This window comes from Myxocyprinus asiaticus, chromosome 5, assembly GCF_019703515.2.
Source record: "Myxocyprinus asiaticus isolate MX2 ecotype Aquarium Trade chromosome 5, UBuf_Myxa_2, whole genome shotgun sequence".
Lineage (NCBI taxonomy): Eukaryota > Metazoa > Chordata > Actinopteri > Cypriniformes > Catostomidae > Myxocyprinus > Myxocyprinus asiaticus.
The window spans coordinates 17,082,171-17,109,901 of NC_059348.1; the positions used below are offsets into that span (position 1 = coordinate 17,082,171).

Sequence of the window (27,731 nt, forward strand, 5' to 3'; positions counted from 1 at the left end):
ATCTCAATGATCAAATCTGGAAAGTATAACATGTCAAAGAAATCCAAGGGATTTGCTTTTGGATAAATCTTACTCTACGGATTGGCATTATAGAGTAATTTTGTGGTTGAGTACTCTAAACAAAAAAACAAACTCTGCGTTTCTTTCAGGAAAAATTACCAATATGTATTAATTCAGTTCTCATTACAATTCTCAGTGCATTAATGTTGTAACTGTGAGACTTGGTAAGAGATTCAGAGGGAAAGTACAGCAGAATTCAACGTTGCCTATGGCAGTCAAATGCACAAAAGAAAATCAATTTATGATTTTTGAGTAGTATTTTTTTAATGGTCGATTAGTTGGTGCTGAACGAGTACTCAATTAGCCGATTACTTGTGTGCACCACAATGGTACTCTCCTTTAAAGTGAAGTATCTCAGTGTGAAAGGGAAGGTTATTCATGGAAGTGATTGATTTAATGCAGTCAACAAAATTCCAGTGATTTCTTCCTAAATGCTGCTGATGTCACATATGTTCCTTTTAAAATGAAAGAGCAAGTACATTACACAGGCAAGTTGAAATACTTTGTAGTTGTTCAGTGGTCTTAGTACAAACAATTAGTACTAAATGTTTTCTACTTTCTCTCATGGAGTGCAGAATTTTCTTAAACCATGTTTTTATGTCTAATTTTGCTTTCCACTCACGTAGAGTTTTTTAAAAATCAAGAAAAAAAACAACTACTCTGTTTGCTAGTATTTTTTCCCACCTTAGTTTATTTGGACACTGAATTAATTTTAACTCCTTTCCAAAAACCGTATTTATTCTATATAACTTGAACACTCTTCAATTTGAGAAAAACATGATAAATATCTTGATATTAGTGCTGGCATCAAAAGAAATCCTAGGAATAGAAAACAACAGAGACTCACATTTTTATAGCAGTGTTCCCAATATTGTTTATTCCATCCCTCTCATTTAGATTCATTGTTGTACACAAGTAACATTTTCTTCTTAATATCACAGGTTTATGTTAAATTATAATTTTTTAAAAATCTTGTCCTCTAACATCCAGTTTCACCTCCCTTTCCTTTCAAACAAACGAAAAAAAGCAGATTGTATTATACAAAAATGCAAACCAATTTTCACACAGTGAATTCTTTTACAAAGTCATAAAATGGCGTAATAATGGCTACATCCACATTGGAGTAAGATGGTTCTAAACATTCCTTAATGGAGTATAATATATATTTATATATAAAACCTTTCCTTGTTGAAATTGAGCCTGTACCTTAATTTAAGAGATTTTACAAGACAACTTGGAAGTAATCATAAAAAAGCCATTACATTTCCCAAAAAAGTTAGGAATAAAACAAAAAAAGACACAGCCATAACAGTGTTATAAGCTTCAAAATGAGTTAATTTGCTTTTCATTTAAATGAATTCAACAGGTCTGTTCAAAACAGACACAATCAAGGCAGAGAAATGAATATCATCTATTAGGAACAGACCCATTCTCAAAGAAAATCACGTTATCCTGCAATTTCTCTGTTGAGGGAAAAAACCTCATGCACGAAACTGTAAATGAGCCTAACCAAGTCTTTTCCCGTTAAGAGGGTTGACATGATCGTGAAACAAACTAAAAATATCCACGCAGAAGTAATTAGCTCAGTGAGATCACTGATATTTAGAGAAAAAAATGAAGCTCTATAGCACCCAAGCAAGTGCCAAATATTAAATACAAGATAGCACATTCCCATATAATCCAAAGATTAAAATAAAAAGCATCACTGGCAATGCATCACTCGAGAATGCTTACTGTAGTACAGCTTTGGGCACTCTATAAAAGCCAAACGAAAAAGTATCAGTACACCCGCCAAGCGTTGGCTAATGTGTCAGGTGCTGTTTACTTGTCATAGTAGCGATTAGCATTGCGAAATCAAATGCTCACCATGCTAGTACAGAACAAAAGATGGTGACTTATGCTGACTGGAGCATGTTAGCAAAGCTCCTGTAAATTTAGCTGGAGGAGGACAATTCTAAGCAAAATTCCTTTCCTCCGTATACCAAGCCTTGCCATGTACTGTGGTAAATCAGGTTCATATGCCTTTATCGATGTCACTTATCGAGTAGCCACTTTCTGAACATATCCTATGAAAGTTTAAGCAATAAGCAATCATTTCCTTTCCCCCCCATTTAAAAATAAAGGGATTTCAGTGAGCGTATTATATCCTCCTGGTGCAATGTTCCTCAGTTTAATTAAAAAAATTGTTTTCATGAATTTGGCTAATTCAGAAGGAAATCATTGAAGAAACGGATGATTGGATATGGATTATTATTATTATTATTATTATTGGATAAATGATAGGTGAGGTGGCATGTAAGAGTGATCCAAAGTGTATTCACCGTGTCAAATGTTACCCCCAAATAAGAAATAACTAATTTACATTTTGCATCAAGAACATTATGCCTATTTTAGGAACATTAACAATTTATGAATTGAGCCATTATTTTTATGACTAATAATACAAATCAAATTCTCATTACAGTAATGCAAAAAAAAGCATTTATACATAATGTTGGTATTTGTTGTACTGCCTTTAAATTTATGCTGATTTAATAAATTGTATTTGTAATTTTTTGTTGGAATATTGTACTACAGTATCTAATGAATGTAATACTTGCATCTAATGAAAATCACCATTGAAAATTAGATTTTTTTCAGTATTACAAAATGTCTTAACATATTACAATAATGAACTCAAATGTCATGAATATAATCTTAATGGACATCTTAATGGTCCTTAAAATCGGCTTCAATTACCTTGTGTAAAAAAGAAAATTAGATTTTACTTTTATTTTTAGGACCATTAAGCAAAGTATTTATATGTTATTGTAGAAGTTGTTGTACTGCTGTTAATTTATGCTGATTTAAATAAAATAACTGTTACAGTGATTTTTACTATAATACTGAAATTAATTACAAAAAAATTGTACTGCAATACAATGCATCTAATGAGAATCCCCATTGAAAATAATGGGACTTTTTTTGTTTTTTTATTATTATTATTAAAAAGTAAAATTCCCTAAAATATTACGATAATGAGATAAATTGTCATGAAAATAATGCCACAATACCAAAAAAAAAACTTAATGGCCCTAAAAATCTGCTTAATTTACATTATGTAAAATAAAATTTTAGATGTTTTTTATTTTGGGGTGAAGTGTGACCCAATTTTCTAATTAGAGGATACTATAAATCCTAAAACTTTTAAGGGCAGATGGAAAGATCTTGAAGCTCTAGTCAGGGGCCAGTTTCACCAGAGAGGAAACAAGAGGCTCAGCTGAGAAATCATTTGCTAGCCCTACACCGCACATCTCAAATCAGGCAAGGCATTAATTAGGTCACGGGATTTTTCATCTTCAACAGCATGGAAAACGCTACTAAAATTCATAGAGAATTGTATTTCCTATTCAAGGAGTGGGAGGAGGTAACAATTTAGCAATAAAAAAAGATGATATTCTGGAGAATTTGCTAAGCGAGTGTGATTAACATCACACAGTAAGTTTACACCTCATCAGGAGGGTCGACGTCATCTCTTCGTGTCAGCACAGCTCGACTTCAATCTTGACGATTGCTTGAAAAGGCTGTGTGCTCTGTCACGAGCAAGAAAATCAAATAATGCCGATGACGACAAGTCATCGTCATACTAATAATAAGACAAATCAACTATAATCACCATGGCTATAGCACAAAAATGACAACGATTACACGTTAAGAGGTTGCACCCAAAATTGGAGCTGTATATAATAGTCGGTCTCAAGAGACTTGAACAAAATGTCACACGTGAAGAATGTCATCACTATAGGAAGACTTCAGACTTCAAATAATCTTGTTCTCTTTGTTTTATGGGGCCTTGTTTTTAAACAGTCATTGAATAGATTGTGTAAAAACACACTCAATGGGCCTCCTTCATAAAACGCGCAAAACAAATTGTGTAAATCGTTTGTAAAACCATTCCCTACGTACACCGTCGCATTCAATTCATTGCAATTGTTTATGCAAGAATGGTGTTAACAAGCTATTTACACAGAAATTTGCTTCTCATGTTTCTGCAGAAATTCGTAATTGTCTCTGGAGAACTGTTTCTGAACAAATGAACGAATTTATAAAGAGGTCATTTACAGATCTATGTAATTTTAAAGACATTAAAATAGCTAATCTAATATGAACACATGGATGGAAACCCATCAGGATTTTTATTCATGCAAATTTCAGGAATTTTCTCCAGAGTGTCAAAACTGTAACTCTACGGGACCCAGTTTGGTTTAAACTACGCACCCTATATTTCTATGCAGCGATTTTGCGGCAAGACCCGAATATGCAAACTCAACCAGGAGAGCCGAATAAGCAACTTCACAGAAGTTAGGGGAAACTGATGAAATTATTTCCTAATAGGCTGAAATCTTAAAATAACTGTGGCAGTAGGAGGAAAAAGAAAATCATCCCAAACCACAAAGCTCTGAAGAACACAAGGGACTTGAAGTGTTGCACCTCCTCAACTAAAAAGCATACACTCATGGAAAAACATTGAAAAAAGTGCTCATTTTTAAAGACATTTGTTTGCATTCTATAAAACAGAGTGCGTTAGTTTTCGTACATTTATAAATTCCTTAACAGTTATATAGCCAAACCATAAATTAAACTAAACCTGACAACCGATTAAATATCTCTTCCCTTGTGTTATCCAGAGTTCAGTCTAACTGCCTTACAGCGATACACTGCCACGGTTGCGTTTCATGTGGGGAGACCTGTGTTAACGGTCCATAAAAATGGATTCACAAAAGGTTCTCCATGCTACTTGAAACCAGGTGAGTCAGATCATATTCAAGGCTGCATAGATCCAAGGAGTTCAACAGAGGCCCCGACTAGCCCTAATGTTAAAAATACAGTTTGTTTGATTCTTATTTTGACTCCAACAATTATCAAATTTGCGTCATCTTTTCCATGCTAGCTTCGGGCTTACTGTTCTTTGTCGATTTAAGGGAAACACAACAAAAAGCCAGCATTGCTCAGATGCCCTGGTTTCCAGGGGATGAGAAGTCATTTAAAACAAAAAGCTCATTCACAGAACAAAAAGAAAGAAAATTTATATCACGGCAGATACTGCTCATTTCTCTAAATAAAACAACAGAGAAGTTCGTGTTTGTGCATGCATGTAGCAGCATGCAAATGTGTGTGCGCATGTGTGAGAATGCATCCCTCAGCATCATAGCTCTGTCTGAATATTACAAAATGCATGTTGACGTCATTCTAATGATCCTACGTCTTTGAAGCTGAATGAGTCAAGAGATGTTTTTAAGCCCACCAAGAAAGAAATTGACCTTTGGAGGTGGTGAGGTTGTTTGTGTGAGTGTATGTGTGTAAATACACTCTTATGAGCAAGAGTGCACAACACCATTCTTTTGAAGGTCTGAGCTACTCGCCGCTTGCTCTGGTGAGCAAAGGGTGAGAGAAGACGTCTTACTGGTCAGAGACAGCAAAGATCCACCCACATTACTGGCTGGCTTCATGCCACTGGATCCATTAGACACCTCACTGATGGAGAGAAGAGGAGAGAGAAACTGTGAGTGTATTTGTGGATACATTAGCCTGATGAGCAAGGAGTTACACGTGTAAGCTTTATTTCCTCACTTACCCCAAAGCTAAAGAGAGTTCCTCCAGTTGGGCTTTATGGTCAGGCTGCCCGTTCTCTGTGGCCTTCAGCTTGTATTCATGGGCCACCTGGTTCTCCTACAATCATGGAAATAGATTCAGCGAGCTCAAGTTTCAACATCTTTATATCTAGCTACCTGAATAATAACATCACATTTGGCATTGATATTTGAAGGTAACTTTATTGCCCCCTTGAGCACTGAGGTTTGTTACTGCAAAGCATTCACATCTGCATTTGGGTACTTGCGTAGAGTATGTTTCTGACTGAAGAGTTTCTTCTGTCACTAACAGAGCCTCACCATGGCAATTTCACGGGTTCTTTTTCCGATCTCTCGCTCTACGTGATGAAGCTCCATGCTTAGCTGCTCACTGGACACAGCACCACCTGAGGACCACTTCACCGCCGGCGCAGGCTGAGATGCCAGCGCACACGCCTCCCTCTGCAGGAGCATGGAGTTACTGGCAGCCTGTGTGTGCGGATAAAAAAAATATAATTTGAGTTAATAAATTACAGAGGCGGAAACAGTCAGGGGTGTAAACTGGGCATGATGAATTTAGATTGACTTTTTACACACCTCCATGCCACGGGTCTGCTGGTTGATCTGCTGGTTGACTTGCTGTAGTTCAATCTTGAGCTGCTCACGATCAGGGCCAGACACGGGCACACTGTCCAAAAAAAAGAAACAGCAATGAGACAGAAGCAGATACATGTAATTCCATTGTGCTAAATGTATGATTTAACTAAATCATGTATCCTGATTTAGCTATGGTATCAGGGGGTAATAGGCGTAAGGATGCATACCGCTCGCTGAAGTGTCCCTGAGAGTTCATGCTCTGGTGTTGAGGGTACGATGCTCCACCCCAACCACTGTGGTTACCATACGAGTAGTCTGCTGTGAGGAAAACAGAGTTTACTAAAAAGAAACCTACATTTCCCCAACTGTTAGACAACAAATGTCTAAATCAACCAAGTATGAGTTAGAGATGTGCATTTTGGTCATTTTAAAATGCTCAATAGATATACAGCTGAGTATTCGCAGTGGCACAGGGAGGGCGATGGAGAAAGTGCCGTCTGCACTATTTGTATTTGCTGGACTATGTTAGATTGATGTATTTGGCAGTTGCATCATCCAAACCTAGTTGAAACCAAAATTGTAACCTTTAAGAACACATCAAGTTCCATTCCATTCCACCAGTTGCACGGTCTACATGTTTTTGAACACAAGACCGTTCAGCACTGTTACTGCCACGAATCTAACCAATTGGACCACTAGTTAACTCTAGTTAACTCCATCATAACCATATTACATTATTAAAAATGTAATTTTTTATTGATAAAAAAAAAAAAAAAAAAAAAAAAAGACAAATCCAAGTCACAATTGTTTTCATGATAAATCACTGCTGCCACTTACAAGTATTCTAGTACACGTAAATTCAATGTATAATTTTATTTTTGGTAAATAAATAAATAAATGAAATAAAAAAATAATTCAGAGATTGATTGATCTTTTCTTTAATGACAAGGGTGCTTATTACGACCACAAGACAACCACTGGTTGATCTGCTTAACAGTAGAGAGAAACTACACAAATAATGAAAATCCTAAAAGTCCACTTTTACTCATTCCACAAGTTTTTCTTCATTTTGATACCCAGGCGCTGTCTGTCAGACTGACAAGCAGCTTAGATGTGGGCGTGTGCTCTGAGAGTGCATGCAGAGTTGCAGCAATGCGGATACACAGCTTAACGGTGAAAATACCCGTCTTGCAGAAGTATTAACCCTAGAACGCGTATGTTGTTAAAAACATTTCCCCAGCGTCTAGTTTTTAGGGCATAATTTTGATCTGCCACTCCAGGTATTCCTCAATTCAGGTGTCTATCATTTGTGAAGACTTTTTTTAACGTTTAGTTCAGTGGTTCTCAACCTTTTTTTGATGAACGCCCCCCCTACTTCATTCCCTTACCCCATTTTTGTCTTAAAAATATTTTAGCTTATTTTTTTAGGATTTATGCATTTCTATTTCATCTAAAAAATTAAAGAGTGCACTTTGCATTTTCCCTTTTGAAAATTTAAATGTATTCATTATTTATTTTTTATAGTTTTAACAGTGGTATTTGTAACAAGACCATAGTAAGCACAAGGAAGCATGGATCTTTTTCCACTACCATATGGTTAGATGTAACATGATTTCTATAAAACAAACTATGGCATTTTTGTTATAAACAATAGACCTACTCTATTAACATGTATAAAAACAATAAGTAACAAAAGTTGTAACAAAATGTATTATATTCCCTCACTCCCCTAATGTAGCCTATAACAAATTTAATAGAGCTGAAGTAGTGATATGATCATATTTATTATCAATCTATTTCTGCCTAAAGTACAGGCAGTGTTCCTATATTAAATTCAAGGGTAGTGATGAAGAATTCTGTGCCCAATTCAAATGGTTTCTGCTTCTCACTGATTCCCGCAAAGCTGTGCGTTTAAGACCTCAAGACCGGTCTGCATGTAAAAACACACCTGCTTTGCGCTCACACTGCTCTGTCCAGTGTATGACCAGTCCAGAGTCATACAGGTGCATTAGCCGAGGTTGTACCTCTGCCTGTGTATTTGATGCTGCTAAACCAGATATTTCAGATGCGTCACTAGACTTCAAAATCAAATGATCCGTGGTACAAATGCATACCAACCCGTATAATTGAGAACCAACTGATAAACTCCAAGTCTAGATAAACGTTTTAATGCAAAGAGGAACTTGACGATAGATTTGATTATTATGACTGATAAACACCCACCATTTGTAACATAACGCCCCCCCCACCCCCACACTAATTTTCTCTCAGTGCCCCCTGGCATCCTTTGAATGACCCCGTTGTGAACCTCTGGTTTAGTTGAATATTTTGAAATAAGAGTTTGCATCACTACCCCTAGATTGCATATGTGGGTCCTATTTAACCCTATGGTATTGATATTATTATTGTACTACATTGATTGTTTTCAGCTTTCATATGTTATGTAATTAAATACTGTATATGTTAAATACCATGTTCACATTTATGTGTAGTATGCAAGTATTAAAAAAAAACCGTCATTCAGCCGATGCTTTTATCCAAAGTGCTTGAAATTATAGCTATTCCAGGGACAGTCCTCATTGAGCAACCTGAGATTAAATGACTAGTGCACAGCAAGGGCACAATGATCATAGCTCCTGGACCACTTCTTAGTGTGAAGTTACATTTGCATCGATATCTATGCAAATTTATCGATACTCAGCACTTAATTTGATCACAATTACAATCAAATTAAGTAATTTAGTGAATTTCAATTCAGTCTTCAAATAATCTTTAAAGGAATATTCCAGGTTCAATACAAGTTGAGCTCAAATGACAACATTTGTGGCATAATGTTGATTATCACAAAAATGAATTTCATCTCGTCCCTACTTTTCACGAAAAAAGCAAAAATCTGGAAAATAGTGATACTTACAATGGAAGTGAATGGGGCCAATTTTTGGAGGGTTTAAAAAAGCAGAAATGTGAAGCTTGTAATTTTATAAAAACTAGTGATGCACCGATAACACTTTTTCTCTTCCGATCCGATTCCAATATCGGAAATCTCAGTATCGGCTGATACCGATCCCGATCCGATACCAGTGTTGTTTTTTTGCATAATCAGTTTAGAATATCTTTACATTATTGTGTGAAACTAATTGGGAGTACTTTAATATGTAAAGAAACACAAACCTCTAACTACACATTATTTCAATAAAAATGTATAGCTTAAGGAAAACGTTGTTAACTAGTATACTGGATAATGTAGCAGCAAAATTAACAGTAATTCCAGTCTTCAGTAAAAAAGAAGTCGTTTTATTTTTTTTTGCAATTTTTTTTTCAACTTGTATCTAGACTTAAGGATCTCTTTTTTTGTTCAATTTAGTTGTACGATATCAGCTGACTTATTACAGTTATTTTTTGGAACCCATTCAATTTAAATATTCTTATAATTTGTAAACAAATAATAATAATAATATATTATAATAGTATTATATCTCAATCGTGCACCTTTAACTTTTAAATCCTCAAGCTTTTATTTTGACATTCTGAACTCTCCAGGAAGTCCTGTATGTGTCTGTTTGTAGGCAAGTTCACAGTAGTTTAATGAACTTATTCAAATTCTGGTCAAATGCACCTCCAGTGCCATTCTAAATGCATATTATAAGTGAACTGAACTATTGAGTATCTACATCTGAGATGTTGTTCGTGAGTAGCACTCAAATATTGTGCACCGCGTGAAGGCTAAAAATAGGCGTGGGTGTGTGTAAATAGAGCAGCGGCATTCACTGATGCGCTGGGCGTGTATTTTATATATTTACTTATCAAACACAGCCTTTTGTGATTCACAGAGCTATTGTATGTCTTCAAGTGGCTTTGAATAAAATGCACGAGTCATATGAACTACTTTAATTGTATTTTGATGGTTCTTTTGTGTCATTTTTTGAGCGCCGGCACGTCCTGCTGGATTTTTTCCTCATAACAGCGGAAACAACTTAAAATACTCCGTCATTTTTGGGCATACAGATAAGTGTAAGACATCATTAGAAACTATAAAGGGTCTACTTTTATTTGTGTACACTCACAATAACAACAAAACCTTGTGCTTTTGTAAAATAAAGAAAATAAACAGGGTGCGCTTTCAGCCGTCTCTGTCTCCGCGAGCATCTTTCTGAAACACGTCACAAAAATGAAGTGAAATTCCGCGAATATTTATCACACAAACATGAAACATATGTCTAAAGAAAGCTTAAAATGTCTACTTTTAAATAAAACAATCCAAATTTAAAACAAATATTCTCCTGCAATGTAATCAGTATGAAACAAAGTGATGTACAGTTTCTCCTGGCTCAGCTAATTATCCCTAATGTGATCACACCCACCAGCAGAGCGCTCTATTCATACGGTAATGTGCTTAGGCGATCAATGCAAATGGTAAACGCCCAACAGTGCCTTAAAAAGCATCAAGTTTATCAGATTAATTCGCTTTCCTGTGCGTTTGGAAGATGGCACGCTACACAGGTGAGGAAGCTCCTTGATAGTGATGAAGAGTTCACATTTTCCTCAGAAGAATAGCGGGAATCCGACGAGGAACATTTGCATTTTGAAGAGCGACTTGATCCAGCCGAGGATACAATTCCAGATGAGTAAGTAATTTAGTTTTACTTATTAGTTGACATGCAATTTTATATAAACATGGACATATTTTACTAGTTGGACTATTTCCAGACTTGCCAGCCAGGATTCAGAGTATTGAAATTTGAAATATGTCCTAATAGGCAAGTTTTACTTACATTTGAATGTTGTTTCGGCTAAAGCAGGTATTTAAATTGTATGCTGTATGATATAAATATGATATGTAATATGATATAAAAATAATATGAATGTTTAGATTAGATTTTAACTAGTGTTTATACTGCCTCATCATCAACGAAGCTTGTGCTTGCAAATATCTGTTCGGGTGTAAATGTGTCAAATGTGCTGTAAATATGCCCATATTAGAAAATCAGCATATAAGAATGATTTCTGAAGGATCATGTGACACTGATGACTGCAGTAATGATGCTGAAAATTCAGCTTTGATCACAGGAATAAATTGCATTTGACAATATATTCAAATAGAAAAGTTATTTTACATTGTAAAAATATTTCACAATATCACTGTTTTTGCTGTATTTTGGATCAAATAAATGCAGTCTTGGTGAGCAGAAGAGACTTCTTTTAAAAACTTTAAAAAATCTTACAGATCTATAAACTTTTAAATGGTAGAGTAGGTCTAAAGTTTTTAAGTAAAGTCTTTATGTAAAGAAAATGTATAGTCAGATTACTTCTTTTAACTTAAACTTGATTTTATGAATAAGCTACAAACAATACATTCAATCATTAAGTCTCCTCACATTCATTCTCTCTCAGGGGAGGGTCTTTGTCTCCTCAAGTGTGAATCACATCAATATTCATGATCATCCACGCCTCCTCGCATATGGCCTTTCTAACACTAAAAGTGTCTTACAAAAGTTAAATGACTATATTGTTTTGTATGAATGAGTGATCAGGATGGTTTTCACATACTTTTTGTAGCAAAAACTCTAAGCTACAAGATCCAGTTCTCAAAAGTCTTGTGAAGAAATATTTAGTATGTGTTATATGGCCTTATTTCAGTGACTTAATTTTTGTTTTTTCAAAAACTGTCCATAAACGTTATTTTCTCAAAAATACAAACATGTACGTACATGCTGTCCACATATTGTTGTAGCCCAGTTTGTGCTGAATACAGTGTTATCAGACTTTAGCCATTAATATGTTTTTAAGCAACTGAAAAAAGCACAAATGTCAAGGCATGTCAAAACCTCTCCAGGGCCCAAAACACCCTCAGACCTCTGAGGGTTAAAGAAAAGGAGGGACAAGTCCAAAAAAAAATTGTGGTAATCAATATTATGCCACAATTGCTCTTGATTGAGCTTAACTTGTATTGAACCCGGGATATTCCTTTAAAGATTCCTGAACAAGCTTCATGCTATGCTTTATGACTGACAAGAAGATTTTCAACTATTATGATTACATAATCAAGATCTCACCTGTCATGGTCATGTGTTTGGAGCCCGAGGCCTGTGAGGAGGCCATGGCCTGTACTGGCCCAGTGGTCTGGTAACCCGTTTTAGAGGTGCGTGAAATGGCTCCAAAGGGAGACACTGTAGGCAGAGGACCAAAGGGAATGATGGGGTCGTCGTCTTTGGCTTCTGCTGAGCGTCGCTGGGTGTCCAATGGAGGCTCGCGCAGAACTTTTGCTTCTGCATTCTTTAGTGAGTGAGTTAAAGAGAGAGAGACATATTAAACTTCTAACCTAAAGTTACTATTTTTAATGTTATGATGAAACAACAATGCTGAGATGCATTACTTACCATCATCTCCGCAGCACTACTGACATCTTTTTGTTTAGCATCCTTGGAGCCAATGTATGATCCTATGGTGTCACATGACCAGGGGGAATACTGCCCAGCATAGTCCGGCTCCCGACTTCCAAAGGCTTTAGACCCATCCTCCAAATACTGCAGACATTTCAAAAGTGTTGAGTATTATATTTATCATGCACTAAGACAAAAACCATGGAAGGGGCTCATTCAAGACTGCAAGGAGATGGTCTCACCTCCTGAGGGTAGTCATTGCTGAATGGGTGAGTGGACAGGGTGGGGGAGGCAGCGAAAGGTGGAGGAGAGATGACTTTCCTCTCTTCCAGCTGGACCAGCAGCTCCTTACGCCTGCGGTGCAAGTCGTCCAGACTGGGCTGAGAGCGGCTGTATGGGTCCTTTCGGGACAGAAGACACAAAGCACCATAAAGAGGGGAGCTTTACATTGACAAATTTCTATGAGGTGGTTGAGGAAGTCAGCCAGTAGCAAAAACATGTTACACTCTGGGTAGTCTCGCAGAGCCAGACTTTTAACTATCGGCATAACATCTAATACACATTCTAGCTTATTCTGGCCAAAAACTAGTCAATTAGGAAAGGGCCTTTAATAAGATCAGAACTCACTCTTATGTGGGACCTCATTTGGCTGGGGTGTTGTCCAGGAGTATAGTACCCATCATGTGGGTATCTGTCTCGGGATAAAATCTCCTGGGGGTGGTACAGAGACCCTGCAGACCCTGTTGGAGGTGGAGGCATAGGGGCTGGGGGAACGTCCAAAGGAACCGGGCTCATCCTGACCAAGTCGCCTCTGGAAGGGGCAAACGGAGGTGGGGGTGCAGGATAATGTCCGTGTCTGCGGCTATAATGGGAGGATGGTGCGTAGGGGTGGGCTGAGAAAGGTGGACCAGAGTGGTGGCCCTGATATTGGCGCTCTGGGCCATAACCTGTGTAGGGCTCTGGGTAAGGGGGCACTGCAGACTCGCCCAGGGGAGGTGGGTTACGGATGTAGCGGGAAGGTACATACTGTGAATGTTGATAAGGGTAGGGGTTGCCTGTACGAGAAAAAAAATATGAAAATTATGACTTACATTAAACAGGCATGTGATCGGCTAAGCACAAAAAAGCAGGAAAACGTACAGAGTTAGTGGGAGACAACGAACATCTGTTTCCCATTGCCTTATTTCAACTCGTCAAATTGTCATTAGTATTAAACTGCCCGTCTCAACTTTTTTGGAGCGTATTGCAATCATCTGATTTGAAATTACTGTACATTTTCAAAAAACAATGAAATTCACAAGGTAAAACCTCATATAATGTGTAGTTGTAGTGCTTTCAATATAGCAAAGGGTGAATCTAATTATAAATCACTCCTTTTTGTTTTTCATTAAAAATGTTCATACTGTCCCAACTTTTTGGGAATTGGGGTTGTAAAATAAACCTGTCTTACTTAAATGAAGTCCTGGCTGCGAAAATCAGGAGCCTCTGTCTTGCACATTCTCAACAGAGTGTGCATGACAGAAGCAGCAGTGAATTTTAAGTGAATGAAGCAGTTCCAAGGGAAGTTTGACAGACTGTTTGGGTGAAAAATGCTTATCGAGAATGCACAGGACAAGACACTGTCGATAACATATGAACCCCCGGAGGAGGAAATATTACCCCCCCCCCAATGGATTTACACAATTCACAAGGGTCACATTTTTAGGTCAGAAAAAAAAAAACTGAATTCCAGATTAATCCAGAAGAATTACATCACTGATCAAGTTAACCAATTTAAGCGGTAGAGAAATTTGACACATTTCTGTTTCTTGGTTCAAATACATAAAGTATCAGAGAAAGTTGATATTTATTTTATCGGCCATATGATCATCCTTACGAGTATTTGCATTCATTGGGCCAAATCATTAAATAAACATGTACAGTTATTTTTAAGTACTCTAATATCAGACATGATCATCAACTGAGACAGGGTCCAGACTGCGATTAAAATAGCCACAAATGCGACCAAAAATAAACGATTGCAACAATAATTTAAAATCTAGTCGCCACTGGCGATAGTCGGGATGTGTGCTTTCATATGCGGTTTCATCAGATATCATCTTGTGAGTTACTGAAATCATCTTTAGAACGCCAGTGTGTCTCGCGCTGCTTTACACCCATTCTGTTGATTACATGAGCTCCCTGGCTGCACGCAACAACAAACACAGCGTGAGCCATGATGTCTGAATTGTAAACAAATTACTCTTTTGAACCGGATCTTTATAATGAATCACCCAACAAGAGCTCATTTAAACTCAGCAGCTCAAGTTAACGGTTTGAATTCAAGTCACTTCTCAGCGAATCAATCATTTGTGAGTTCACAACTGGGACAACCCGTGTTACACAACCCGTGTTACGTTCCAAATATTTTTTTTTTCCCCTCTGGTTATTATTATTTTGGATTGGAGTAGCACAATAAACTGCATCTGGGATTTCATTCAATTTGCACTCTTGTAGTCTTTGTGTCTGGTCCATCTAGTCACAGTAAAGAATATATATATATACACAGTATATTTTATTTATGATGTGAGATCCAGCTTTTGATAATTGAGAGACTCATACACAACTATTACACAAGGTGCAAACATTCACTGATGCTCAAGAAGGCAACACACTACTATATACATAGTATACTTTCTGTAAATACCTGTTATGTAGATTCTGAAGGGCAGTACTAAATAAAATAAAAAAACTTTTATCTCTTATATTTGTATAAATTCTGAAAGGGGTGTGAAAACAAAAGGGGAATGAAATTTGTGCACAACTATACAGTATTTTAAACACCTGATTAATGAGTTACCAGCTGTCTTAGGCTTTCTATCGAGCAATTCTGTGATGTGGCAACTAAAACAGCCATTTGGCTCCTATCTGTTTCAGTTTAGGAGCCAATGGCTCCTTAGTCATTTTTTTAGTCTGGAGCCCTGTGAGACATACTTTCCTCTATTGACTCTAAAAGACAATTATTTAGTCTCAACATTAGTACACAACTTTAGCCAGTTCAGGGACCAAGTTGCCAATTTTCTTTTGTTTACATGACCCAGAGTTTCCACTAAGAAATTTTGGTGCCGGCCAACATGTCCGGGAATTAACAAGTTTACCGGACAAATTGGAAAAAAAATCTGGTCATCTCATTTCTGTTTATTTTGCACTGTAACGCTATGGACTATGTACAGTTGAAGTCAGAAGTTTACATACACCTTGGCCAAAGATATTTAAACAGTTTTTCACAATTCCTGACATTTAATCGTAGAAAACATTCCCTGTCTTAGGTCAGTTAGGATCACTATTTTAAGAATGTGAAATGTCAGAATAATAGTAGAGAGAATGATTCATTTCAGCTTGTATTTCTTTCATCACATTCACAGTGGGTCAGAAGTTCACATACACTTTATTAGTATTTGGTAGCATTGCCTTTAAATTGTTTAAATTGGGTCAAATGTTTTGGGTAGCATACCACAAGCTTCTCACACCAGTCCCTCCTTCAGCAAAGCACCCCCACAACATGATGCTGCCACCCCCATGCTTCATGGTTGGGATGGTGTTCTTCGGCTTGCAAGCCTCACCCTTTTTCCTCCAAGCATAACGATGGTCATTATGGCCAAACAGTTCAATTTTTGTTTCATCAGACCAGTGGACATTTCTCCAAAATGTAAGATCTTTGTCCCCATGCGCACTTGCAAACTGTAGTCTGGCTTTTGTACGGCATTTTTGGAGCAGTGGCTTCTTCCATGTTGAGCAGCCTTTCAGGTTATGTTGATATAGGACCCATTTTACTGTGGATATAGATACTTGTCAACCTGTTTCCTCCAGCATCTTCACAAGGTCCTTTGCTGTTGTTCTGGGATTGATTTGCACTTTTCTCACCAAACTACAGTCATCTCTAGGAGACAGAATGTGTCTCCTTCCTGAAAGATATGATGGCTGCGTGGTCCCACGGTGTTTATACTTGCATACTATTGTTTGTACAGATGAACGTGGCTCCTTCAGGCATTTGGAAATTGCTCAAGGATTAACAAGACTTGTGGAGGTCCAAAAAATTTTTTTCCGAGGTCTTGGCTGATTTTCCAATGATGTCAAGCATAGAGGCACTGAGTTTGAAGGTAGGCCTTAAAATACATCCACAGGTGCACCTCCAATTGATTCCAATTAGCCAATCAGAAGCTAATTGACTAATTGCCTAAAGGCTTGACATCCTTTTCTGGAATTTTCCAAGCTGCTTAAAGGCACAGTTAACTTAATGTCAACTTCTGACCCACTGGAATTGTGATATAGTCAATTAAAAGTGAAACAATCTGTCTATAAACAATTGCTGGAAAAATTACTTAGTCCTAAACAACTTGCCAAAACTATAGTTTGCGAATATGAAATCTGTGGAGTGGTTCAAAAATGAGCTTTAATGATTTCAACCTAAGTGTATGTAAACTTCTGACTTCAACTGTTTGTGATATAATTACAACACAATAAGGTCAAATGAACAATAAACGTTTGTTCATTAAAAACCAGCTTGGTTTCATGGTGTCACTTAATTTTTGACCAAAATGTTAGGAATTTAGCATGAGGCTTATTCTGATTGGGTGCAAACACTGAAACACTGAAAATAATACAACTGACAAATCTTAGACTTATTAGCAATTTTGTTGCAAAAGTGTGACTTTGAGCAGTAAAATTGTCATAAAATGGTCACTGCGATTTTTCTAAGTAGGAGATGTTCCTAGTTAGACATCTTTTATTAGTCCTGTAACAACATTTCTGACAAAGAAAAATATTCCTAAGCTAAACCGTGGAAGCTATAGGCTGGTAAGAATGGAACAAACTCAAACTTCTGCCATAGGCCTAACCTTAAACCTAACCCTAAAATCTGATTGGTTGAAATGAATTTTGAATTGAATTTTTTCAAGGATAAACAAGCATGTTGATCAATGCAACATCATAGTCAGTCCCAAGGATTTAAATGATTCATTATGTGTTCAGACAACCATCCATATGTTCAACTCCCTTCACCTGCTGGGTACTGAGCATCATACTGAGATCCTGAGGGAGGAGGTCTGCCTGGCTCTGGGTAGAAGAGCTCGGGCTGCTGTTGTGGATACATCTGTGGTGCACCTCTGGGCATGACTGGCATCTGCTTGTGTATGGATAAGTGCTCGACCCTGGGGTGAGGCACAGGGTGGGGTGTCAGGGCCAGGCCAGATTTATCCAAACTGAAAGGAAACAAAAAGAGCCATAAAAAGGTCAGTCTGAAAAGATCAGGGAAATTGTTAAAAATAAACTTCAGCCACTTGTTTATAACGCTGGGATCCTTTAGAAGGATATGCTTTTCATGATATTTGTTGTAATTGTTGATAAAGCTTAAGTTGTTTATTTGGGGATTAAGCTACTGGATCCATTTATTTCTGTTTTCCTTATTAGGTTCATAAAAATTAAGTACTTTAAGTAAGATGATTTTACAAGCACATTCCCTGAACAAATTCTACCATGTAATGAAGTTGACAATTCTGAAAAATTTAAACAGAAACTAAAGCTTACCAGTCAGGTGGTGACCCAGAAGCACTCAGGCTAGAATCCATCTTGGGCTTGGGTAAGAGGTCATATGCAGAGGGGTCTGTACCTCTGGGAATGAGCTGGGGGAGAGGGGTCCCAGGACCAGATGTCACAATGCCATTGGTAAGAGCTGATGCTTTCCGCCCAGGCTCAAGAGAAACCACCTCATCAGGCAGCAAGCCAGCAGAACAGGGCACGCGTGCTGCAATACGTTTGTTCATTTTACGGTACCTGCAATGAGGACACCAAATAAGATTATATTTGAAAGCCAGTGTTGCTGAACACATCCATAAAAGTATGTTCATAATGGAAAATAAGAAGAAATAAAAACCAGACAGTGTGACTATTGGTATTTACTTGACTATTGTGACAAGTAAAAGGGCAAACTGGTAGAAGGGTGAGCCTTATCAACAGTAAGCAACATATCAGCCAATTATATCAAATCTTGGTATAATGCAATAAATTCAACATGAATGTGAAGACACTTTAAATGATGATTTACACTATTTTAAATGTTTTCTCCCCATCAAATCTAAGGATGGACCAATGTACTGTATCAGCCTATTACTGATCAAATTAAAACTATCAGCATATTTGAAGGTTTTTTAGAGGTAATTGTGATTTTCTACTACAATTGGTAAAAAGTGTGTTTACTTCTTTAGAAGTGCAAATAGAGCAACCTCTGTGAAAATTAGACATCATTCCGTTAGCCAGTAAATACCGGCTTTTAACCGTTAAAATGTCCCATTGTCTGACAAATTAAAACATGGTCCGACACAATGTCAAGTAAAAATATTAACACGATGCAACCTATTTAGTTGATGCCACAAGTGTACAGCAGTGACGCCAAGCCAATGATAACAGCGTTTCGCTGCCACAGAGGTTTAAACTTTCCCGAAGCTTGCGGAGTTCTAATCCGCGACTACAGTGCGGTGTATCCCGCACACTGGCAAAACCAGCCATTATTCCCGTCTTGCGTGCGTGTTCAGAATCACATTAAAACTTTGTAGTTGTAGTCTTTTGGAGGAGTTTTATGCTATGAAAAAGCTGATGAAAATAGTCATAAAAATAAAGAGCCAAGGAAATTAGCCAAGGTGAGAAATTATATGATATAACGGGGTGGGCACTATGACCAAAATCTTACATCACGATGCGAGTAATTTTATATCATGATAACGATATACTATAGGCTCACAATATAGTAATTATTATTTTTTTTTTATCAATACAAATTGGTTATATATTAAAAAAACCACAGTTAGTGAATTGAATACATCCTCTAATATAATTTTCTCTTTATTTGGAATTTGACAATAGTCAAAGTAAAGAAAGAAAGAAAAAAAAAAAAAAAACTTAGTTTTAAATCATTACCATAACACTAAATTTCACATTATGCCACATTTTAGTCTGATATGTTGTTGAGCAGTATTATTATGATAAACCTTCCTCAAGAATTTAAAGATCTTCCCAAAACAATGCAACAAACAAAATAATAGGCTACATAAGAACAAAAAAAAAAAAATAATAAATAATAAAAAAAAAAACACAAGGAAAATAACACTTCTTGCAGAAAATACAAGTCAAATAATTATAAACCCTTCTTGCAAAAACATACATGACTGAAATAATGCGGAGCACATCTTTTGGCTTTCATAATGTTCTTTTGCTTCCAGTTGCTATTGGTGCGCAATACAGCAACATGCTGCATGCTGCTTGAGCACTGATCCCTGCTACGTTTTATTTTTATTCTATTTTAACGCTAAGTTGTATCTTATTCCTTTTTAGTTGGTGTTTTATTTCATTGTATTTTATTTCATTGTATTATCATATTTTAATAATTTTATCGGACATTTTATTATTTTATACAACACTACATGGCTAAGCTGAGGGGAAACAAATGGACTGTGGAGATGTGCTCAGCTGAGGAAACAGATTTCAAGATGTGCTCGATCGAGACTGAACTGTTGGCGTTGGAGAAAAAAAAAAAAAAAAACTGTTGGAGAAGCAGGACCAACTCCGTAAGCAGAAGATTCTGCTGGAGGCTACACGGGTTGCTGCTGACGTGTCACGGCAAGGGATTGCACCAGGATCCGGTGAGGACCCTGAAGCCCCATCAACATCTACTCCAGGAATCTACCATAGCGATCAGACAGCACGTCGGATTAAGACTGTCCTTGTCTGCTTCACCCCTGGTCCATCCTTTTAGGGTCCCTAGTTATAACAATGTCGGAAAGCTCGAACTCAGATCAGATCTCCAGTTTCCTCGATACCAACATTCCTCAGCTCTCCAGACTTGCACACTCTGTGTCCACCCTGAGATAATGTCATCATCGGCAATTCCATCATTCGGCATGTGAAAGTAGCCACAAAGCATGGAAAGGTGCACAATCACTGTTTTCCTGGTGCTCGAGTGCTTGATGCTGCTGCTCAAGTACCTGCTGTCTTGAATCAGGCCATGAATATTGGGGCGGTTATTGTTAATATCGGAGTGAATGATATTAAACTCCAACAATCGGAAATTTTAAAGGTCTTCAGCACATTGGTTGACACTGTGCGAGAAACAACATCGGGTACACAGATTTTAATCTCAGGACCATTGCCGACCTACAAACGAGGTAATGAATATTTTAGTAGACTTCTTGCACGAAATAACTGGCTGGCAACATGGTCTAACAAGCAGAACTTGGATTTTATTAATAACTGGGATCTTTTCTGGGATCGAGCACGATTTTATCATGCGGACGGACTGCATCCTAGCAAAACTGGCGTACAATATTTGCCGGACAAGTTTACGAATGCCTTGGGTTGTTGGTGACAAGTGAGCAGCATCCATGTAAGCGAAACCGATATTCCGATATTATGTGCCTATTTTACACAATCAATTAAAAACATTTTGCCTTCAAATGTAACCAAAATATAATTTGAATATTTTATTGAACTCTCTGCAAAGTGCAAATTTAGTATCCACATTGGGACATCCACAACAAAATAAGGTAAATCAGATGTTGAAAAAAAATGTATACAGACTTGTTTCTAACTATCCATGCTATCTGCAGTTTTCTTGGCTACAACGTCCACAGTTGTAATGAAAAATTATGTTACAGGGATAAATGTTAGTAAGGGTGTTGATGTGTAAATTCTTATAACTGATGCTAGTGCTGGGCAGCATGTGATTTCTCTTTCCCTCATTAGTGCTGTTCAGAATGTTGGCATTGTCAAGATGTTTCCCATGATGGTTGAACTGCTCCATGGTACTTTTAAATAGCAAATTCTCTTGTAAAATTCAAATGGGTCACATGCGCAACGATATCGATGGAAGCCCGAATTAATCGTGCATGTGAACCGCTCTGTCTGTCACGACAGCTCGCATTTTAAGGAGCGCCCGGTTGACATGCTCACACAGATCCTGTCACTGGTCTGGAGCTTGCATTTCGCGGGAAGCCCGGCTGATGCGAGCGTGCGGAAATCAGAGTGCAATTTGGCTTCAAAGACCCTGCGCACATTCTTGTCCCACAATAAAAGCATATTTAGTGCTCATAAAGTGAAATTAATGTAATAAGGTTGCTTCATCGCCTAACGGAAATGTTTACGGACGTGGCTGACAAAAGAGTATTAAAATAAAGGTGCATCTCAAAAGAAATGTCTATATCGATATTTACGCATTGTATCGATAACACTGGATCGTTGGTTATTGGATTGATGCATCGATCCAGATCGTTGGATCGTTACACCCCAATCATGAGGGTGAGTATATAATGAGAGAATTTTCATTTTTTGGTGAACTATCCCTTTAAATGCTCCTCTAAATGCCTCCCCTAGCAGCGTGGCCGGTGTCTGAATGTTAACAAACAGTATACCGTTGCTCAACTGTTTCGACCTTCTTTTCAGCTCTGAACAAATAATAGAAAAGAACTTTGCCATGAGTGTATCGAAGTCTTAACACTACCAGACAAGACAGATACAGTGGCACTCACTTTTCCAGCTCCTCCTGTGAATGGGCGAAGGTGCAGCTTGCTCCTCTGGGACAGCCTCCTTTCTGCTTCATGTCTCTGCACATATAGGTCTTATATTTGCTGTGCTGGGGCAGTTGCTGTGTGTCAGCACCCTTCTTGCTGTGGTTCTGAATGAAGTCCACTAGGCCATGTACCACCGTCTTTACTGCCACAAGCCCTTTCTCCAGCTGCTCCCAGGTCGGTGGAGGAGCATCTGAAGATCGCAACAGAGATCAGTGTACAAAATGTGAGCAGACAATCAGGGCACATGTCAGAACAAAGCTGCAGGACTAGTTTGTTGAGCAACACCAGCTGATGATTTCATAGCCTTCACAATACCTCAGCATAATACACAGACATTCAGAACGTCACTTGTTTGTCTTGTAACAAACCTGGACTGGGGTCAATATTAGCGAGCAGCTCGAGGTGAGGTCTTAGCCGGTTGAGGTTGGCGGGGTCACCCGTCCTCTGCAGTGCGATGGTCAACTCCTGCACACTCTGAGCAAACGATGCTGGTGTCTGCAGCTAAAAGACAAGCATGGTAATAGTCAATGTGAAGGTAGGTAAGAAACCTTCAAGCAGTGCATAAAGGAAATGAAAGTGGGTGGAAATGAAAGAGGTATTGGGACACTATGGTATAATTTAGTACAACTGAGAGGTCATGTTTAGGCTGAATGATTTTGAACTTTTACTATGTCAGACCTTGTCAATAATGGACTGCATGTGGGACTTATGGGACTGGTCTCCATAGAGCAGAGAGGACCACTGATCGGGGGCGATGCGGAGTCCTCCCTCCATGGCAATTTGAACAATCTGAGAGTCATGTTCCCGCCGAAGTGCCTCATACGTGCGGAACTCCTCTTTCAACTGCATTAGCGATGAATCCTCGTCTCGTTTAGTCACCTACAATTGAGATTCAAGAGAAACTACAGTAGTTAGAGGGATGACATAATTTCCTTTGTGGAACAAAAACGGAGATGTTAGGCAGAAGGACAGTCACAGTTCCCACTCACTTTTATTGTATAGAAAAAAGATGCAGTGAAAGTGCATGTTGACTAGGGGTGGGTATACACATTTCCTGATTCGATTCCAATTCACAAGCTCTCAAATCTATTCAATATCGATTCATATGGGTATATTTCAGTTATAATTTTGCTTCCATATGAAAGAAATTTTCTCCCAGCTATTGCTGTTCATTATACAGGGGACCTTCTGACTAGGTACATTAGGAAAATATAAATGTTACTAATTATATTTTATTAGTTTTTCATCATTTTGGTAACATTTTAGCTTTTAAAAATGAACAAATCCAAGTATTCAATCAATAAATATGATATTATATTGCATACATTATATTTTCTTACATGTTTATCTACATTGATTTGTTGAATGTGCTAAAAACCGATATTGTCTCCAAGACAACTGGCATTTCTGTAAAAAGCATCTACAAATGAGCGCATATAAACAAGAGAGGACTCGAAAGGCTTTAATTAAATGCTTATTTCTTTGTTGTTTTTGATCAACAATTGACTATAAAGAACAGAAAGGGTTTTAAAAGAGACACTATTCAATGACAAATGAGTTGCGTGGATCTCGTCTTTGGACACGAGTCAAATCAAACTTTTATTCTCAACACACAGTGAAAGGATTTTGCTGCTGTATACTTCACCACTATACCACTCAATCATTGCTGAGTGAAATCTGAACATTTACCAGCCAGTGGCTAATCTCAGACTTTCTTTCCTTTTTAACGCCATGCCAGCTTCTATGGCAATATTCATGGCGAAAGTCAGTTTAGTTATTCAAGAGTAAAACTAAAAAAGGTGTTTAAGAGTCATTTTTTCTAAAAACCTTAAAACTAAATTTGGATTTACTTTGTTAAAACCTTTTCAAAAGTGTCAACAGAATAATACAGGTTCCTCAAGTGTGTAGAAGCATTACAGTCCAGTAAGACATGTTTAATGTTTAGTGGGTTCTGACAGGATGGGCATTTTGGTTAATTTTCTCCAGATACTAAAAATTGGTGTGTGAGCCTTGCGTGTGCTATCCGGCATCGAGTGTAAGTGACTTGATCCCAACGATTATTAAAAGGGAATACGTGTCTTTTCCCAACAACAGGATTTATTTCCCATAATATTTGTTTAAACAATGATCCCATTCCGACTGCCATTTGTTTTTAGTGTATACGTTTAATGTTAGTTTTAGGTCTGTGAACGGAATAGAGCATTTTACTGGTTCTGAGGATAATGCTTCTTTGGCAGCTCTATCTGCTTGTTCATTACCAGAGATTCCTGAGTGGCCAGGTACCCATCAGAAAATAATACTAAAATTCTTTGATTCCAGAGATGACAATTTGTTTAAAATCTTCACGATTGTTGGGTGATCGGTTTTTATAGACTCCAATGCTTCCAGACATGATTTGGAATCAGTTATCATTAAAAAAATAGATTTCTGTGGAACAGTCTCAATAAACTGCAGTGCTAGTAATAAAGCATTTGCCTCTGCAGTAAAAACTGAACTTTGGTCAGGGATGCGTATGCCTTGACACAGTTGACTTGTAGCAAAGGCTGCTGCCACTTGATTTCCAGATTTGGATCCATCTGTGTATATTGGGATATGTTGTGGGAACACTGCTCTTATATCCAGGAATTGTTGGTAATACTCATTCGGATAAGTTTTAGATTTTTGTTTTCTCATTAAATCCAGATGGATTTTGGGCTTTTTGAGATTCCATGTGGGGATTTCACAAAAATGTGTCTTCTCCAGAATGTTTAAATCCACTTTCAGATTCTCCAGATGGGTTTTTATACGTAGGCCAAATGGACAAATTTGAGTTGGTTTTCTTTCATATAGTATTGAATGTTGAGTTGAGAAAACTGCTGGATAGGCTGGATTTTTTTTATTTGTTTTCAGTTTGATTGCATATTGTAGGGCCAGCTTTAGGCATCTGATTTCCAAGGAAGGTTCATTGGCTTCCACATATAAACTTTGAATTGGTGATGTTCTGTATGCTCCTAAGGCCAGTTGAATACCTTGGTGGAGAACAGTATCTAGAAGTCGTAGATATGATCTCCTGGCTGATCCATAAATGATGCTTCCATAGTCCAGCTTTGAGCGAATCAAGGTTCTGTACAGATTCAAAAGAGTTGAACTGTCTGCTCCCCATTTGGTTTTGGATAAAACCTTTAAAACGTTCAAAGATTTAAAACATTTATTTTTCAATAATTTAATATGAGGGATAAAAGACAGCTTACTATCAAAGTTGATACCAAGGAACCTGTTCTCTTTAATGACTTTGATGGGGACTCAGTCCATAAACAACTCATTCATTGTGCAATGAACGGAGCTGACAGAAATGCATGCAGACAGTTTTTGTTTGTGAGAACTTGAAACCATTCCGAGTTGACCAGGAGTGCATATTGATTATCTTCAGTTGGATTTTTCGCTCGATAGTATGCATGTACTTGCTTCTGTAGCAAATGCAGATGTCGTCTACATATAAACTACAATGAACATCAGATGACTTTCGCAATGCTGTCTATTTTAATATTAAATAGAGTTACTGATAGAATACTACCTTGAGGTACTACGAGTTCTTGTTTATGTAGATTAGACAAGGTGTTTGCTATCTTTACTCTAAAAAGTCTGTTCGATAAAACATTTTCAATGAAGATTGGCAGGTGACCTCTAAAATTCATTCGATACAGATCCTTTAAAATGCCACGTTTCCATGTCATGTCATAGGTTTTCTCCAGATCAGAGAAGACAGCTACAACATGCTCCTTTCTAATGAAAGCATCACGAATGTAGCTTTCAAGACAAATAAGATGATCTGTAGTGCTTTGGCCTTTCCTGAAACCACATTGGGCATTACTTATGTGATGTTCAGATTCCAGTACCCAGACCAGGCGATCACTGACCATCCTCTCCATTGCTTTACATAAGCAGCTGGTTAAGCCTATGGGCGATAATTTATGGGATCACTATGGTCTTTTCCTGGCTTTGGAATAGGTATTATTTCTGCTTCATGCCAAGCGGGTGGAATTTTTCCGGATATCCAGATGGAGTTAAAAATTCTAAGGAGCATTTTCAGAAAGAGGTGAGGTAGATTCTTTAAAAATTGATAGTGAACTTTATCTGGTCCAACAGCTGTGTTGTGGGATTTTTTAATAGCTTGCTGTAGCTCTTCCATGGAGAAGGACTGGTTGTAGGAATCTGCATTGCTAGAGCCAAAGTTAATCTTCTCTTTTTCTTGTTGAGCATGAAATGTTCAAAAAGCAGGAAGACAGTTCTCAATAGATGAATTGCTTTCGAAAGTTTTTGCTAGAATGTTTTCAATTTCTTGTTTTGACGTCAGAAGTGCACCATGCTGTTTGATGTGTTGTATTTGAGGGCCATTGTTTTTTCCCTTCATTATCCGTATCAAGTTCCATATTTGGTTTGATGAAGTACTTGTTGTCAAGTTGGAAACGAATCTTCTCCAGCTTTCCTTTTTACCTTCATTTATGATTCTTCTTGCTCGTGCTCTACTCATCTTGAGTTTGATTATATTTTCAGTTGACGGGTGTCTAAAGAAAAGCCTTTCAGCTTTCTTCCTCTCTTTTATGGTTTCCTTACATTTATTATCAAACCATGGAAGTCGCCTACGTTTTATATTTAAAGATGTTCTTGGGACTGTATTATTAGCTATAGCTATAAGCGTTTTAGTAAAATTCTGCATAGCATCAGCGCTGTCTGCTGGAAACCGTGCAAGCCTCTCATAACAAAGGGTTTGAAACTGAAACCAATTAGCTTTTTTAATTTGCCACATTTGTTTCTTCCTCTCTTCCTTTGATGATTACAATGATTGGGAAGTGGTCACTACCACAGAGGTCATGCCAGACTCCCCATGATAGGTCCAAGTACAATCCAGGCTAACAAACTGTTAAGTCGATCACAGAGTATGTTCCATGTCCCAGGTGTAAGTAGGTATTTGACCAATTATTTAGAAGGCATAAAGTATGGTTATCTATAAAATCTTCAATCTTCTTACTTTTTGTATTGCAATGATTGCTGCCCCACAGAAAGTTGTGACTATTAAAATCATCCATGAGAATAAAGGGGGGTGGGAGCTGAGCAACAAGGTGATCTAGGTCAGTGTGTGTCAAGTTTGAGTTGAGGAATGTAGACAGAAATAGCTGTGATGGTTTTCTGACATACTGCTGTCACCTGTAGGTTGCTTTTCATATTTTTATGACTATGGATCACATCATTTCTTATTAAAATGCTGTACCACCGAAAGCCCGCTTGTCATTGGGACCGAAGGTATTAAAAATTGTAACATTTTTAAAAGATAGAGTACAATCTGATGGTAACTGTGTTTCCTGAAGACATATGGCTATACGATTGGTGTTTGCAATTAAACGTTGTAGCTCCATAAAATTAGCCCTGATACCACGAAAGTTCCATTGGATGATAACATTCTCCATTACCTGTTAGGAAGAATAGGGACAGTTGGCCTGATTCTGCCTTTA

The 27,731-nt window shown here is 37.6% G+C and overlaps 1 protein-coding gene across 3 annotated transcripts in view; it reads right to left on the reverse strand.

Moving 5' to 3' along the window:
• Positions 1-765: 765 nt before the first annotated feature.
• The window catches only part of LOC127440377 (roquin-1-like), a 38,524-nt gene continuing 11,558 nt past the window's right edge, over positions 766-27,731 (reverse strand). Inside the window, exons 6-19 of one of the 3 annotated variants that reach the window (XM_051696904.1) lie at positions 22,921-23,121; positions 22,611-22,743; positions 22,201-22,432; positions 18,212-18,457; positions 17,687-17,886; positions 13,274-13,701; positions 12,889-13,047; positions 12,644-12,790; positions 12,320-12,539; positions 6,494-6,581; positions 6,267-6,357; positions 5,991-6,158; positions 5,675-5,769; positions 766-5,574 (exon numbers count right to left, since the gene is read on the reverse strand). In XM_051696904.1, coding sequence (XP_051552864.1) covers positions 5,412-5,574; positions 5,675-5,769; positions 5,991-6,158; positions 6,267-6,357; positions 6,494-6,581; positions 12,320-12,539; positions 12,644-12,790; positions 12,889-13,047; positions 13,274-13,701; positions 17,687-17,886; positions 18,212-18,457; positions 22,201-22,432; positions 22,611-22,743; positions 22,921-23,121 — 2,571 coding nt within the window. In that variant the 3' untranslated portion in view covers positions 766-5,411. Of the gene's footprint in view, positions 5,575-5,674; positions 5,770-5,990; positions 6,159-6,266; positions 6,358-6,493; positions 6,585-12,319; positions 12,540-12,643; positions 12,791-12,888; positions 13,048-13,273; positions 13,702-17,686; positions 17,887-18,211; positions 18,458-22,200; positions 22,433-22,610; positions 22,744-22,920; positions 23,122-27,731 lie in introns of all 3 variants that reach the window. The other 2 variants (XM_051696903.1, XM_051696905.1) reach the window with 2 other exon arrangements.